Consider the following 18,296-nt stretch of genomic DNA (forward strand, 5'->3'; position numbering starts at 1 on the left):
TGTGTGTGTGTGTGTGTGTGTGTGTGTTCACAATCCATACAGTTTAGTTCAAATTAAGATAACCACTATTTTGCAGCACCACCATTATGAAGGATTATTTCACAAAGACATCTACGTTAAGAAAGTATCTCATTTTATGAAGTAACTTAATTTATCATTCATTTAGCACTTCAAAATACCACATTTCCTGAGACATACTGAGACACTGTTAATTATAAAATATCATAAGTTTAATTATACCTTCTCAGGAAAAAAGGAACTCTATTAAACACATGTATTTTTATAAACACTGGTATGTGTGTGTATATATATATATATATATATATATATATATATGTATACATATATATATATGCAAAAACATAGCACTTTACTCAATCATTTGACTCTAAGCTTTCCCAACACTTAGAAGCTAATGATTTTTTAGATTTCAGATCATCAGTTACACAGCATCATGGTAATAGACTGTTCCTCATAATCCATGATGCTCATTTTGACCTCTTTACCACCTTTGGGACTGACAGTATAATTCTGTAGCATATACCAGTGTTTCCTTTGTATTGCCTACTTGGTTCAACTAATAATTTCATTTTTTTCCTTAAATGAATACACATCAATAGAAGTCAAACAGTTCTTTAAAGTCAGCTAGTCTTGATAGATAGAGGAACCTTCAAGACCTCAGCAATGGTCCTATGTACATATGAAATGGTCACGTTAATTCTCCTAAATTTGAGAATGTTACAATCTATTCTGACATACGACAATTTCTACTGCCTTTGATTTGTCTGGAGTGTGACAGGCAACCTTCTACATATATAATAACATTTCATTTCAAGCCTGCTTCACTTGGAAAATTTTTAAAAATCTTTTGTAAATAAATAAGAGGCCTCTAAATTTTTTAAGTGATAATTTATCTAAGTGAAGGACATGGCAAATTATAGGACAATTAGATAAATACTTATTTTAGCACAGAAGTGCTAAAATTAAAATTCAAATTGTTTCCTTAGAGAGCTATTTACTTCCAAAGAAAATTCTCTGGACAATACTTTTTCTTTAGAGTTGGTACTGACATTACTATATGAATAATAGTTCTATCACCTGACATTTTCTCCCCACTCCCCCATCCAAGCGCTGTACAGTTTCTTATAATTGGAGGCAATCTGGAAAATGCAAACTTCTTGTACTCTTAACACTTAGAACCTGTGTTAAGAGTTTCCATAATTAGGTCTTAGAGAATAAGTCTCTGGGGAAAGTTTACCTGTCCATTTTTGCTTCCTGCTGACAATAGGCTGCATAAGAGATGATGTTTTCACGGCTGCACCTCTCGGTGGCCAGAGCACCAACATATAGAACAAAGTCTGCATCCCGGACGCCTTCTTGGTCTTGCACACCTACTGCTAAACAGGACCACTTACCCCCACGGCAGACCCTGCATCTCTGCGTCATGGCAAGCAAAAGAAAATCAGACCAGAGACAAGATTAGCTGTAGGGACTTTTAATGTATAGTGAATCCAGACTCTAAATTCATATGATTTAACTTTTATTTATTATCCCTCAACTTTTGCCAAATCCATTCCTCCCTCTACTCAGTTCCTATCTCTAATTTTGAATTTGCGTCACTAAAATTTCTACTTTATGTAAAATGATTATAATCTACATATAATAAACATAATCTAATCCATAATGTTAATTAAAACAACTGTTATTTATAAAGGACAGCCAACCTGGACACAAAAAAAGACAGAAAAAGTTTTAAACTTTGAAACTAACTGACAATTACAATGGACTTCCTTGTACTTTTTTTTTTCAACTTCCTGTAAATGTATAGTTATTTCAAAATTAACTAATAAAAACATTTTATCTATGGAAATATATTTTCTATTATAAAGTAATTCATGTAGTTAGTTAAAAATTCATATAATACAAACAAAAAGTTAGTCATCTTTACCTTTTAAGATGAGTTTAAAGGTAAAGTCACCTCAACATTACCCTTAATTTCTAGTTTTCTAATCAATTCTGTGCCCTTGTAACATCTGCTTTTTAGAAAACTTCTCTCAAAGTTCTAAACAATTATAATTTCCAAATTTATAAATAAAAAAAAATCAGTGAATTGTGGGGGTTTTCTTAGGTGTAAGTGATGCTTATAAAGAAAAAAAAATCCCCATTTTATTACATTGTCTACTCTTATGTCTCTAACACATCTATTTATAATTACTTTAACCTATTAAAGTTGATGTTACATAAAGTTATGATCTTTAGCGGTGCCTGTATGACTCAGTCAGTTGAGCATCTGACTTTAGCTCAGGTCGTGATCTTAGGGTTCATGAGTTTGAGCCCAGCACTGGGCTCTCTGCTGTTAGCACAGAGCCTGCTTCAGATCCTGTCTCCCTCTCTCTCTGTCCCTGCCCTGCTTACTGTCTCTCTCAAAATAAATAAATAAACTTGAAAAAATTCTTTAAAAACAAAAAATTGTGATTTTTAAGCATTCTTTTCCATGATCACTCATGCATTTAAAAAAAAAAAAAAAAATCACAGGCTCTGTGCTGATGGCTCAGAGCCTGGAGCCTGCTTCTGATTCCGTGTTTCCCTCTCTGCCCCTCCTCTGCTCATGTTCTGTCTCTCTCTCTCAAAAATAAACTAAATTTAAAAAAAAAAATTTTTTTTTTAATCAGGCTCTCCCCCCCGCCACCCCCAAGAAGATAAGTAGCAGAATTTGGAAAAGCCAAGAGAATTAAAAACAAACAAAAATACCTTAGAAAAAACGCAAAGAATTGTGTCTTAAAATGTCTCTAAATTTCTTGGGAAAAAAGCTGGATATGTAATTAAGAAGTTGTTTTAATTTTCAAACATGTCCTTAAAACATTTTACACTGAAGAAATTTGAGAAAAGAAATGAAAGCTGAATAAGTTAGTTGTATTAGTGCCAAAATATAGGGGTCCAAAAAGCCTTACTGAGCTTCAAAAAACTTAATAAAAAATTACAAAGTAAACTTGAGTTAAACATATGCTTAATTTTGGTTACTAGGTAAATGTTCAGTAACACATTCATTTCTGGAAGTAGCTAGAGAACACAGTTCAACAGAGAAAAACAGCTATATCAATAATCATATTTTCATACTAACTTCAAAAAAAATTTTCTTTCAACGTTTACTTTTTGAGAGAAAGAGAGACAGAGCATGAGTGGGGGAGGGGCACAGAGAGAGGGAGACACAGAATCCAAAGCAGGCTCCAAGCTCTGAGCTGTTAGCACAGAGCCCCATGAGGGGCTCGAACTCATAGACTGTGAGATCATGACCTGAGTCGAAGTTGGACGCCCAACCGACTGAGCCATTCAGGCACCCCAAATGTTTATTTATTTTTGAGAGAGAAAGAGAGAGCGTTGAATGGAGAGGGGCAGGGAGAGAGGGAGACACAGAATCTGAAGCAGGCTCCAGGCTCTGAGCTGTCAGCACAGAGCCTGACAAGGGGCTCGAACTCACAAACCATGAGATCGTGACCTGAGCCAAAGTCAGATACTTAACTGACTGAGCACCCAGGCACCCAATAATCATATTTTCAAATGCATATGTATAATAAATTGGTTTTCTTGTATACACATTTAAATTTTTTATCTTCATCCTGATAAGTAATATGTTTAATGTGAAAAATCAGATTATAAAAATATATAATTCTTCAAAGAAAAGCCCCAAACAATCCAATTCATAAAGAAAACCATTAATATTTTAGTATGTTTCCACATTCTTTAGTTCTTTAATTTTTTATTATATATGTACATACACTTTGTTTTTAATGTTTTTATTTCAGTTTTACTGTGTTAAATTAACTATAATTCTTAAATAAAATAGGTTAACTACACATACTGACTTATAACATTTTTTTCCATTTAAGAGCGTAAATATCTTTCCAAGTCTACAGAGATCTACTTCATTCTTTAACAGTTGCATAGTACTCCATTACAGAATTATACCATAATTTAATACCAATATAGGCATATTTATAATTTTGTAAAAAATATCTTTGAATATACATTGCACAGTTATAAGTATTTTTATGGAATATGTTTCTGAATTGGGTTGAAGCATATCATACATATTTTTTATTTTAAGAGCTAATGTCAAATTGCCCTGCAAAAATACTAAGGTATATACCTCCTAGATGATATTTTGGAAGACATGGGCACCTGGGTGGCTCAGTCAGTTAAGCATCCGACTCTTGGTTTCAGCTCAGGTCATGATCTCATGGTTCATGGGCTGGAGCCCCTCATGGGGCTCTGTGCTGACAGTGTGGAGCCTGCTTGGCATTCTTTCTCTCTCCCTCTCTTTCTGCCCCTCCCCTGCTTGCACTCTGTCTCTCAAAATAAATAAACTTAAAAAAAAAAAAGATATTTTGGAAGACAAAGTTCTAAGCTGAAATGATTCAGCAGTCCCAGAGATAAGATAAATGGAAAAAAGAAAAAAAAATTAAAGAAGATATTATCAAATTAATACGAAAACCAATGAAAGAATAAAATCAGCTAACTAAAATACTTTTGGTAATGAAGAATAAAGCTTTCAAACTTAAGTCTATAAAAATTTCTTGGTGACACAGATTGAAAATCTCCATTTCTCAGTTCATCCTAAAGAGTAAAAACACTGCTAGGAGTAGGTTTGATTACCTGGAGGTGTTCCTCAGGCACTATAACTGGGCCGCATTTTGTATGCTCTGCAAATTCCCCAGTACAGTATCTATGGGGATCATTTTCCTTCTGGTGTTGGTTTGTTGCACGTTGTCTTTAGTTCATTTGTACATCAAAATTTAATTACAAAAAAAAAAAAAAAAAAGAAGATCACAGCAGTTAAAAACATTGTAAAAAGCCTAGTTGCAAGATTAGTTTATTAATAAGGATTACTATTTTAGTTAGAAAAGTGGACTAAGAAAGAATTTGGGTTCCATGGGAAATCCTCCTAGCCTGGGTTTTCAGACCCCCAAATACTTCATAAGCTAATACTATAGACACATGAGGGAAGAAAGAGATATGGCAAACAGGGGACAACTACACCTTAGGATAAGATCCAGCAGATCATAAAAGAAAATCAAGAAAAGAGGGGTGCCTGGCTGGCTTAGTCGGTGGAGCATGCAACTCGATCTCAAGGTTTTGAGTTCAAGCCCTATGTTGCAAGATTTCTTAAAAATAAAAAAAAATCTTGGGGCCCCTAGGTGGCTCAGTTGGTTATGTGTCTGACCCTGGATTTCAGCTTAGGTCATGATCTCATGGTTTGTGGGTCTGAGCCCTTCATCTGGCTCCACACTGACAGCACGGAGTCTGCTTGGGATTCTCCCTCTCCCTATCTCTCTGGCCTTCCCTTGCTCATTCTCTCTCTCTCTCTCAAGATAAAAAAAAATCAGGGAAAGAATGATTACCTAACAGGTGCTTTATTATTCCTTTTAAATACCTTGCAGTTTGGTCTCTAAGGACAAACATAATAAAATATTCTAGTATGAGTTTCATAATTTGCCATACTGGTAGAATGGGGAGGTCAGAGTACTAAGCAACTGAAGAAAATGACGTGTACTTAATGTGACATACCTGCTAAGTAAGATAGTGCCCGCAGGTCTACGAACCTGAAAAGTCTTCTCCAAATAAGAAATAGCTTGCGGAAAAAGTTTGTTCTAAATAAAAGTTGGGAAAAAAAGTCAGAGTTATAGTTAAAGGACAAATTATATTTAAAACAAGTATAGGATAGGATATTAACGACTGAGGGGAAAAAAGAGAAAAACCTTACAATTCTGGAATACTGATTTAGTCAAAGGTTGCGTAGTAAGGGGCAGGGGAGAGAATGAGTCTAGGAGCAAAGGAATTTCCTTATTTTCTAGTTGAGTTTGGGGAGAGAACACTAAGTGAAAAATTCCTTCCCTATCTCTACTTAAGTAGAATTAGAAAATACAAATCTCAATTATTAATCTAAATTACTTCAAATCTGAGACTGATTAGGTGATTCTAACAGTAAGGAATTTATGTTAGGAAAATCTTATGTTTAGAAGATCAATTTCAATCTCACCAATTTCTGTGGCCCATAAGGAATCGGCCTAATGTGTATGTGTGACTCTGTAACAGTTAAGAAACTGTGGAGGTTAGCACCTCTAAAGACAACTTTAGCATATCATATAATCAGATAAACCCATCTTCAGGAGAATGAGTATTTCCACCAAGAAAATGGTGTTCTCAATGTATTTCAAAAAAATTTTTTTTCAACCTAGGTTCAGCATGTTCTCCTCCCAAAACATAAGAGAACAAGTAAGAAAACAAGAAGACTGATTTATTATCAAATTATAAAATAAGAAGACTAGTTCAGCATCAAATAAGGACAAAACTTTGATGAGGGGTGCCTGGGTGGCTTAGTTGGTTAAGCATCTGACTTCTGCTCAGGTCATGAGCTCACAGCTTGTGAGTTCAAGCCCCACGCTGGGCTCTGTGCTGACAGCTCAGAGCCTGGAGTCTGCTTCAGTTTCTATGTCTCCCTCTCTCTCTCCCCATCCCCTGCTCATGCTTTGTCTTTTTCTCTCAAAAATAAAACATTAAAAAAATGAAAAAAGTTTTGATGAGTGCATCATAAAGATGCCTTTGAAGAAATGATAAATACATTCATTACCAACACTTTTTATTCATTCACAAAACAGAAATGTATAAATTTATTTTTTTAAGTACAATTTATATACAATAAAATGCACCCATTTTAAGTATCAAATTCAAGTCATGAGTATTTATTACATACCTTTACAAGGTATCTTTTCTCAGGGAGCAACCTGAAAATGAAGACATGAAACATTAAGAATTGCCATGCTGGAGCACAGCACTGTCTCATTTGTTTAGAATATACCTGGCAGGGGCCCCAAGGAATGCTTTGTAGAAGGATCTAGTATCAGTCCCCCAAAATCTCAATTTACCTCAATAAGCATTTGAATTAACTCTGTACCAAAGCAAAACACTAGGCATGATCATGTTATCTCATTCATTTGGGAAATTAAGGATAAGGAAAGACATCAAATACTCCTCATAGCTCTTCATACACTATTACAGATTCATAACTTATGTGTTTTCTGGACCTCTCTTATGCTAAATGAAAAATTACACCATCATTCCTCTGGCTAATAATTTTGTAAATGTTCTTATGGCATGTATCAGTTCTTCCTTTTATTTTTCCTCCAAGTACTCATGAGGAGTTGCCTTCTTTTATTTATTTATTTATTTTTTTTACTTTATTAATTTTTTAATTTACATCCAAGTTAGTTAGCATATAGTGCAACAATGATTTCAGGACTAGACTCCTTAATGTCCCTTACCCATTTAGCCCATCCCTCCTCCCACAACCCCTCCAGCAACCCTGTTTGCTCTCTATATTTAAGAGTCCCCTGTTTTTATATTATTTTTGCTTCCCTTCCCTTATGTTCATCTGTTTTGCATCTTAAAGTCCTCATAGGAGTGAAGTCACATGATACTTGTCTTTCTCTGACTAATTTCGCTTAGCATAATACCCTCTAGTTCCAACCATGTAGTTGTAAATGGCAAGATTTCATTCTGCTTGATTGCTGAGTTATACTCCATTGTATATATATACCACATCTTCTTTATCTGTTCATCTGTTGATGGATACTTGGGCTCTTCCCATACTTTGGCTATTGTTGATAGTGCTGCTATAAACATTGGGGTGCATGTGCCCCTTTGAAACAGCACACCTGTATCCCTTGGATAAATACCTAGTGCAATTGCTGGGTCATAGCATAGTTCAGTTTTTAATTTTTTGAGGAAGAGGAGTCTTCTAGGTGTGTACTGACCACATCCAAGTAGATCCACATCTGTTCTGTTTAAATTATTCATAACATACAGATTTTAATCATATCCCATGGCCTTTATCTTTTCAGACTAAAAAGCATTTTTAGCTTAATTCCATCTTGAAGGTGCATTAGCACATAGCTCCATCTATGGATCTTCTGGATGAAAATATCTTTAAAAGTTTGATTCTTAGTTTTAAAAAGACAAAATAATGGCGTACTTACTCATCAATACTTTTATCATAGACAGTCTTGATTCTTAAATGTTCATCAACATCTCTTTTTACAACATGATTTGCCTTAAGATGAACCTTATTTATGACCTGAAAAAAGAACATATGTGAAAAATTTTTAAAAAGGTATTGTATAGATTAGCCAATTGAGATTCTCACTTAAAATTAATGAACTAAATTTCAAGTGTAATACCCAGAAAAATAAAAGAATAAACAAAGAGATATTTCATGTTCATGGATAGGAAGAATCAATAATGTCAGGATGTCAGTTCTTCCCAATTTGATCTATATAGATTCAATGCAATCCAAATCAGAATCTGAGCAAGTTATATTGTGGAAATCAACAATCTGATTCTAAAGTTTATAAGGAGAAGCATAAGACCCAAAATAACACAATGTTGAAGGAAAAGAACAAAGTTGGAAGACTAATATAATCTGACTTGAAGATTTACTATAAAGCTACAGTAATCAGACATGTGGTACTGACAATAGAGAAGACAAATATTTACTGTAGCATTATTTAATACAGCCAAGATATGGTGCAGTGGCACAGGAGCAGGCCAAGATCGGTTGGCGGGCCACAGAGGGAGCATAGTGTTCTTGGCACTGTGCTTGGTGTTATTGTTCCTGGCCAGGGACTTAGCAGTCTCTCTGGACTCTTCTGAATTCTGAGTCTGGCCAACCTTCAGAATTCAGAACACCAAACTGCAACCAGTATAAATTACCAGGATGTCCCAGAGACTTTAGCCCTATATATGGAAGCAACATGCCCACTCATCCCAAAGAATGTAGTTTGTGCATGAAAATCAGGGAAGATGGTCATGATACTAAAATAATCCAGAGTGGGCTATGTTGATGGAGCAGTTTATAGAAGAGAACTTGGAGAAACCATCTTCAACAGTATGCTAAATGAATTCCATCTCCCCTTTTTCTCTTTCCTATGTTCCTTTGTATGGGATTTATTAGCCTGCATTTTCTGAGAGGAGGTGTGGAAGATAGCTATGTGCAGTGACAGATAATTAAAGCAAACACAAAAAATCCTTGTTTCTTGCCTTTGCCCCCTGAATTAAACTTACTGCCCAGGCGAGTTGTGCATTGCTTTATTTAGTTGGGATAAAATCAGCATTGTATTCAAGTAAAAAAAAAAAAATACCCAAGATATGGAAGCAGCCCAAGTGTCCACCAACAGATGAACAGATAAATAAGATGTGGTATTACACAATGGAATATTACTCAGTCATAAAAAAAGAATTAAATCTTGCCATTCATGACAACATGGAGAGACCTAGAGGGTATTATGCTAAGTGAAATAAGTCAGACAGAGAAAGACAACATGATTTTACTTATATGTGGAATTTAAAAAAAAACAAAAAAAAACATACTCATAAATACAGAGAACTGGTAGTTACCAGAGGAGAGGGAGATGGGCAAAATAGGTGAAGGGGATAAAGAGATACAAAGTTCCAGTCATAAAATATACAAGTCACAGGGATGAAAAGCACAGCACAGGGAATATAGTCAATAATACTGTAATAACATTGTATAGTGACAGAGGGTAACTACATTTATTTTGGTGAGCATTTTGTAATGTATGTAATTGTCAAGTCATTATGTTGTACACCGAAAACTAGTATTATACATCAACTGTCTTTTAATTAAAATTTTTTTAAAAGGAAAAAAAAATAGGGTGCCTGGGTGACTCAGTTGGTTAAGCGTCTGACTTCGGCTCAGGTCATGATCTCACAGTTTGTGAGTTCAGTGCTGACAGCTCAGAGCCTGGAGCCTGTTTCATATTCTGTGTTTCCCTCTCTCTCTGCCCCTCCCCTACTCACACTCTGTCTGTCTGTCTGTCTCTCTCTCTCTCTCAAAAATAAACATTAAAAAAAATTTTTTTTTAAAAGGAAAAAAATAGACCAATGGATCGATGGAACAGAAAAGAGAGCCCACAAATAGGCCCACATAAATAGAGTCAATTGATATTTGACAAAGGAGCAAAGGTAATATAATGGAGCAAGTCAGTCTCTTCAACAAATGGTACTAAACAACTAGACATTCACATTAAAAAAAAAAAAAAAAAAAAAGAATAAGAATCTGTGGGACCTGGATGGCTCAGTTGTTAAGTGTCCAACTCTTGATTTTGGTTAGGGTCATGATCTCCTGTTTGGTGAGATCTAGTCCCGCATCAGGCTACATGCTGACAGCACAGGGTATGCTTGGGATTCTCACTCTCCCTCTGTCTCTGCTCCTCCCCTGCACATGCATGCGCTTGCTCTTTCTCAAAAATAAAAATTTTTTTGAAACTAAAAAAAAACTTCATATTCTTCACAAAAATTAATTCAAGATGAATTAGACACCTAAATGTAAAATGCAAAACTATAGGGGTGCCTGGCTTGCTCACTTGGTGGAGCATATGACTCTTGATCTCAGGGTTTTAAGTTCAAGTCCCATGTTGGGTACAGAAATTACTTAAAAATAAAATCTTTAAGGGGCACCTGGGTGGCTCAGTTGGTTGAGCGTCCAACTTCGGCTCAGGTCATGATCTCATGGTTCATGGGTTCGAGCCCCACATCAGGCTCTCTGTGCTGTCAGCTGGAGCCTGGAGCCTGCTTCAGATTCTGTGTCTCCCTCTCTCTTTGTCCCTCTCCTGCTTGTGCTCTCTCTCCCTCTCAAAAATAAACATTAACAACAATTAAAATAATAATAATAATAAAATAAAATATTTATTAAAAAATAAAATGCAAAACTATAAAACTCTTAGAAGATACCATAAGAGAAAACATAGACGAAACATAGTTTGGCAATGGCTTTTTAGATACATCACTAAAGGAATGATCCAAGAAAGAAATAATTGATGTATTCAACTTTATTAAAACTAAAAACTTACGCTCTATGAAAGATAACATAAAGAGAAGAAGACAAGCCACAGAAAATATTTGCAAAAGACACATTTGATAAACGACTATTACACAAAATATACAAAGAACTCAACATTAAGAACACGAACAGCTCGATTAAAAAATGGGCAAAAGAGGGGTGTCTGGCCGGCTCAGTCAGTAGAGCAGAGCACATGACTCTTGCCCTCAGGGTCATGAGTTTGAGCCCCACATTGGGCATAGAGATTACTTAAGAAAAATACACAAAAGATCTGGACACTTCAGAAAAGATATGCAGATGGCAAACATTCATATGAAAAGATGCTCCATATTATGTCATCAGGGGAATGCAAATTAAAACAATAATGAAATACTACTACACATCTACTAGAATGACCACAGAACAACCTCAAATGCTGACAAGGATGTGGAGCAACAGGAACTCTCTCATTCATTGTTGGTGGGAATGCAAAATGGTACAGCCAATTTGGAAGACAGTTTGGCAGTTTCTTATAAAATGAAACACACTCTTACCATTACAACTGAACAACTGAGCTCTTTGGTATTTACTCAAATGAGTTAAAAACTATGTACAAAATGTCTGTACACAGAAAACCTGTACACAGATTTTTTAAAATATTTATTTTTGGGAGAGCACAAGTGGGAAAGGGGCAGAGAGAGGGGAACAGAGGATCTGAAGCAGGCTCTGTGCTGACAGGCTGACAGCAGCAAGCCTGATGTGGGGCTTGAGCTCACAAACCACAAGATCATGATATGAGCCGAAGTCAGACGCTCAGCTGAGCCACTCAGGTGCCCCTGTACACAGATTTTTATAGCAGCTTTATTCATAACTGCTACAACTTAGAAGTAGCCAAAATGTCCCCCAGTATGCTAACAGATAAACTGTGGTACATCCAAATGATGGAATATTATTTAGAGCTAAAAAGATGAAATATTAAGCTATGAAAAGACATAGAAAAACCTTGAGTACATAATACTAAGTGAAAGAAGCCAATCTGAAAAAGTGACATACTGTATGATTCCAACTATATGACATTCTGGAAAAGGGAAAACTATGGACACAGTAAAAAGATCAGCATTTGCCAGGAGGTAAGGGTGGGAAAAGATATGAATAGATAAAGCACAGAGGATTTTTAGTGCAGTATAAATACCCTGTATGATACTATAACAATGAGTACATTTCATTATACATTTATCCAAACCCATGGAATGTAACCCATCAAGAGTGAATCATAATGTGAACTATGAATTCTGAGTGATTATAATGTGCCAATACAGGTTCATCAATTATAACAAAAGTACCACTCTGGTTAGGGATGTTGATAATGGGGGAGACTATGCATGTGAGGGGGAACAGGGTATTTGGGAAATCTCTGTACCTTCTTATCAGTTCTGCAAAACTAAATCTGCTCTAAAAAGTAGTATTTAATTAAAAAAAAAAAAAAAAAAGGAGACCAGAGACAATGGAATAAAGAGTTAAGTGCTAAAGAAAGTCAATATCTAATGAGACTACCCTTCTAAAATGAAGAGGATATAAATATATTTCAGATTAATAAAAATTAAGAGAATTTACCATCAGCACTACATTCATTTCCTGCATCTAAAGGAAGTTCTTCATGGTCATGGAAATGACACTAGATGGTACCCTGGATCTTGTATTAGTTCAGGCTGCTATAATAGAATACCATAAACTGGGTGGTATTATAAACATCAGAAATACATTTCTCAGTTTTGGAGACTAGTAAGTCCAAGATCAAAGTGTATAAAGATTGGGTATCTGGTGAGGGCCCCCTTCTTGTTTCATAAGGCCATATTCTTTCTGTGTCCTTTGGCACAAGTGGCAAAGGAGCTCTCTGGGGTCTCTTTCATAAGAGTATTAATTCCATTCCTTATGGCTCTGCTCCCATGACCTAATCACCTACCAAAGATCCCACCTCTGAATCATCACTTTGGGAGTTAGGATTTCAACATATAAATTTTGGAGGGGGCACAAACATTCTCTTTTGCTTGTCTGGGAACCTTAATGGTAATCAGTTACCTACAATGATATAAAATTTCCCTAAGTGATAAGGTAGGTTCATTATGCCTGAAGTATTAATAGAAATAATATAGTTTATGCTGAACAGCTGGTTTATTCCTCAGAATCTGGAATTTTAGTGACTAAAATTGTGCCTACATAACCAATCTCATATAAAAACCCTGGACACCCAGGGTCAGATGAGCTTCACATTTTGTGCTTGTTACAAGTTACAGCTAAAGGAATTAAGCATGTCCTATATGACTCCTCTAGGAGAGAACTCTTATAAGCTTGTGCCTGGTTTCCTCCAGTCTTTGCTTCATGAGCCTTTTTGCTGATTATGCTTTGTATCCTTTCACTGTAATAAAACTTAGCTGTGAGTACAACTATATACTGAGTCCTGTGAGTCCTCTGGCAAATCACTAAACCTTGAGGTGGTCTTAGAGACTCTCAACACAATTGCACACACATTTCTTTTCATTTCTTTCAAGACATTAACTCCTTAAAGCTAAAATTATAAAATTGTAATTGTGATATTTATAATATATGCAGAGGTAATATATATTACAACAATAGCAAAATAGTGGAATCTAACACAGAAAACAAATGAATAAACCATGAGCAGAATCAGACATAGAAATACAGAAAACAAACTGACGGTTGCCACGGGGAAAGTGGGTGAAGGGATTGGTAAAATGGGTGAAGGAGAGTAGAAGATACAGGTTTCCAGTTATAGAATCTATAAGTCACAGGAATAAAAGGTACAACATAGGAAATATAGTCAGTGGTATTCTAGTAACGCTGTATGGGGACAGATGGTAGCTATGCTTGTGGTGAGCTCAGTATAAGGTATAAGCTTGTTGAATCACACCTGAAACTAATATAACATTGTGTCAACTATCTATATTTAAATTAAAAGGGGCCACTTGGCTGACTCAGTAGAGCATGCGATTCTTTTTTTGTTTTAATTTATTTTTTAATTTAAATCCAAGTTAGTTAACATACAGTGTAATAATGATTTCAGGGAGCATGTGATTCTTTTAAAAAAATTTTTTTTAATGTTTATTTTTGACAGAGAAAGAGAGAGTGCAAGCAAACGCGCACATGAGTTGGGGAGGGGCAGAGAGAGAGGGAGACCCAGAATCCAAAGCAGGCTCCAGGCTCTGAGCTGTCAGCACAGAGCCTGACGAGGGGCCCGAACTCACAAACTGTGAGATCATGACCTGAGCTGAAGTTGGATGCTCAACCGACTGAGCCACCCAGGCACCCCAAGGAGGATGTGATTCTTGATCACAGGGTTGTGAGTTCAAGCCCCATGGTGGGTATAGGGATTACTTAAAAATAAAAATCTTAAAAAAAAAAAAATAGCAAAATGACCAGGGTGTAAAGGAAACTATAGTGTTAAAAAGTTCCTATATTTAACATGAATATTATCATAAATACAAGATACCTATTGTAATCATTTAGCACAAATACTCAAAAATATATCACATTTTATTGTAGGTTAATTACACCTCAATTTAAAAAGTAAAGCAAAGTGGAGCACCTGGGTGGCTCAGTTGGTTGAGCATCTGACTCCTGAATTTGTCTCAGGTTATGATCTCATGGGTTCATGGGATTGAGCCCTGTCTCAGCTCTGCACTGATAACATGGAGCCTGCTTGGGATTCTCTCACTCTTGCATGCACTCTCTTTCTCTCTCCTCTCCCACTCACATGCACTCTGTCTCTCTCTCTCAAAATAAATAAACATTAAAAAAGAAAAAGAAAAACAAAGAGATATAGCTAAAAAGTCAACAGATCAAAATAGAAAACTAATGGCAAAACAGAGGAAACAAAAAAGTGAAACAAAAAGAAAACAAACAGCTAAACTGCAGACCCAAATCCAACCATGTCAATAATCACATTAAATGTAAATAGACTGAACATTCCTATTAAAAAGCAGAGATTGTCAGACTAAGTAACAGAGCAAGATCCAACTATTTGCTATTTGTAAGAAACCCATATTAACTATAAAAACATAAAAGAGTTGAAAGTATAAGAATGGGAAAAAGGCATATTATGTAAACATTAATAAAAACAAAGCCAGAGTGGCTATATTAGTATCAGACAAAGTATATTTCAAAACAAGGAATATTAGCAGGGATGAAGAAAAGGATAATACTTAGTGCTAAATGGGTCAATTCAACAAGAAAATATAACAATCTAAAATGTGTAAACACCTGGAGCATTGGATGGCTCAGTTGGTTAAGCGTCTGACTCTTGGTTTTGGCTCTGGTCATGATCTCATGTCTTCATGGGTTTGAGGCCCACACTGGGCTCTGTGTTGGCAGTGCAGAGCCTTCTTGGGATTCTCTCTCTCTCCCTCTCTCTCTCTGCCCCTGCCCCACTTGTACTCTCCCTGTCTCTCTCAGCATAAATAAACTTTAAAAAATAAAATAAAATGAAAAGTGTAAACACCTAACATCACAGCTTCATACTACATGAAGCAAAAACTGAAAGATGAAAGACCGACAAATCCACAATTATAGCTGGAGACTTAAACACTCTTATCTCAGTAATCAATACAGACCAGAAGATAAAATCAGTAAGGATATAGGAGATCTGCATAGCACAAAAACTAACTTGACTGAACTGACATTTATGGAACACTTGTCCCCACAATAGTGGAATGTGCATTCTTCTCAAGTGTATATGCAACATTCACCTAAACAGATCACATTTTGGGCTATAAAACAAACCTTAAGAAATATAAAAAACCTGAGGCATCTGGGTGGCTCAGTTGGTTAAGCATCCGACTTGGCTCAGGTCATGATCTCACAGTTTATGAGTTCGAGACCCACATGGGGCTCTCTGCTGGAGCCTGCTTCGGATCCTCTGTCTCCCTCTCTCTGCCCCTCCCCTGCTCTCACTTGAGCTCCCAAAAATAAACAAACACCTCTTAAAAATATATTTAAAAACCCGAATCATACAAAGTATGTTCTCTACCCATAACAAAATTAAACTAGAATGCAATTACAGAAAGAAAACTGGGAAACCCCCTAATGTTTGAAGATAAAACAACAAACTAAACCCTTGAGTTGAAGAGGAAGTCACAAAAGAGTTAGGAAATATTTTTATAAAGACTTTACTTTTAAGTAATCTCTACACTGATCAGGGGGGCTTGAACTCAACAACCACAAGATCAAGAGTCGCATGCTCTATGGGCTAGGCCAGCCAAGTGCCCCTAGAAAATATTTTTAGATGAACGAAAAGAAAATTATAGCAAATTAATATTTGTGGGATACAGCTAAAGCAGTGTTTAGAGGAAAATTTGTACCTTTAAATACTTACATTAGGGAAAAAAACCCTCAAATTAATGGTCTAAGCTTCCTAAAAAACTAGAAAAAGAACAAATTACTCTCAAAGAGAGCAGAATAAAGAGCAGAAATCAATTAAATGGAAAACAGAAAAAGAGAAATCAATAAAACCAAGAGCTGTCTTTGAGAAGCCTTCTGAGAAGACTATTACAAGTGATAAACCTCTAAACCGATCAAAAGAAAGAGAACACCAATTACCTATATCAAGAATGAAACAGGAGACATTGCTACAGACTTTACAGACTGTGTTACTGTGACTTACAATAAGATGTATTTGGTTTTTGTCCCACTTCTGGCACAGAACTCCTAAACTTGGAATTTCCTAAATGATGAGAGTGATAAAGCTGTCTTGTTATGTTAATGAAATTGCTTTGGGAAAGCACCTAAGGATAGGGACCAGTTGCCAGTAGGGCCAACCATGGGATTAGAGGTCTCCATCTCCTCCTCGAGCTACAGATTGAGTTGAATCACTAATGGTTAATGATTTATTAATTTTTAAAAATATTTATTTGTTGAGAGAGAGCAAGCGAGCACAAGAGTGTGAGTGGGAGAGGGGTAGGGAGAGGGGGAGAGAAAGAATCACAAGCAGCCTCCCCATTGTCAGTACAAAGCCCAACGTGAGGCTCTATCTTACCTGAGCTGAAATCAAGAGTAGAGTGCTTACCAATTGAGACACCCAGCCCCACCCCCCACAATGGCTGACCATTTAATCTACCAATGTCTCTGTAATCAAGCCTCTATAATACCCAAAAGGATGGGGTTTGTAGAGTTTCCTGTTGGTGAACATTGTTAACCTTAAAAATAAAACTGCTGGTTATTTTACCAGCAAAAACTGGTTTATTTGGGAATAGCAGAGAATTGCAATCAGGGACAAGCAAGCTACAACAAAACCATAGGCAAGTCTGAAGAACAAAGGAGAGGAATACTCTTTTATAGAGAAAAAAGGGAAACTGGGGGGCTGTTATAAGCAAAATGTCCACTGGAATAAACTGGGATTTTGAAGTATACATTGGTTGAGTTGTGACAGTCTCTCATTGGCTGGGCTATTGCCAGGGAAAGAAGAAAACATTTTTCCTCTCGCTGCGATAGTGAAGCAATATCCATATGCAAGGTCCACCACTTCCTGTTGGGTCTGCAATTGACAATGAGTGGTAGGACATGATGGCTCCCTCTAAATGAGGTTTACTTTTATTAATTTTTACACCATGTAGAGATTCCCGGAGAGTGGAATGCTCTGATAGTGTAGAAACTACTCGCCCTTTCTCCATACCTTACCCTAAGCATCTCTTCCATCTAGTTGTTCTTGAGTTACACTTTTTATAATAAACTAGTAATCTAGTAGTAAATTTTTTCTCTGAGTTTTGTGAGCTGCTCTAGCAAATTAATCAACCCCAAGGAGAGGGTTGTTGGAAGCTCCAAACTATAGTCATTTGGTCAGAAGCTCAGGTGACAACCTGGACTTACGATTGGTGTCTGAAATGGTGGCTTTTTGGGGGGCCAGTCTTGCTTCGTAGTGCGTGGAAAAACCCCCACACACTGGAATTCATACCCAAATTTTTTACAGACATTTAAAATATCAAAAGAAAATATTTTTAAAAACCTTACATCCATAAATTTGACAATTTCAATGGAATGAAATTCCTTGAAAGATGTAACTTAATCAAAACACAATCAAGGAGAAATAACCTGAATAAACCATCATCTATTACAGAAAATAAGTTCATAATTTCCAACTCTCCAATAAAGAAAATTCCAGGGGTGCCTGGGCGGCTCAGTTAGGTGTCTGACTTGATTTTGGCTCAGGTCATGATCTCATGGTTCATGAGACCGAACCCCATGTCGGGCTCTGCGCTGACAGTCCAGAAGAACCTGCTTGGGATTCTCTCTCTTCCTCTCTGCCCTCCCCCACTCTCTCTCTCTCAAAATAAATAAATAAACCTGAAAGAAAGAAAGAAAGAAAGAAAGAAAGAAAGAAAGAAAGAAAGAA

General features: G+C 36.2%; 1 protein-coding gene across 3 annotated transcripts in view; it reads right to left on the reverse strand.

Moving 5' to 3' along the window:
- Positions 1–18,296, reverse strand: part of LMLN (leishmanolysin like peptidase) — a 138,432-nt gene that overhangs the window by 114,496 nt on the left and 5,640 nt on the right. For all 3 annotated transcript variants that reach the window (XR_007457285.1, XM_049628330.1, XM_049628331.1), the window contains exons 2-6: positions 8,034–8,131; positions 6,752–6,782; positions 5,566–5,648; positions 4,654–4,768; positions 1,259–1,437 (exon numbers count right to left, since the gene is read on the reverse strand). Coding sequence is in view for 2 of the 3 variants with exons in the window: in XM_049628330.1 (XP_049484287.1) it covers positions 1,259–1,437; positions 4,654–4,768; positions 5,566–5,648; positions 6,752–6,782; positions 8,034–8,131 (506 nt within the window). In the remaining variant the exon portion in view is untranslated. The remainder of the gene's footprint in view (positions 1–1,258; positions 1,438–4,653; positions 4,769–5,565; positions 5,649–6,751; positions 6,783–8,033; positions 8,132–18,296) is intronic.

The sequence above is a fragment of the Panthera uncia genome, chromosome C2 (assembly GCF_023721935.1).
Source record: "Panthera uncia isolate 11264 chromosome C2, Puncia_PCG_1.0, whole genome shotgun sequence".
In the NCBI taxonomy this organism is placed as follows: Eukaryota; Metazoa; Chordata; class Mammalia; order Carnivora; family Felidae; genus Panthera; species Panthera uncia.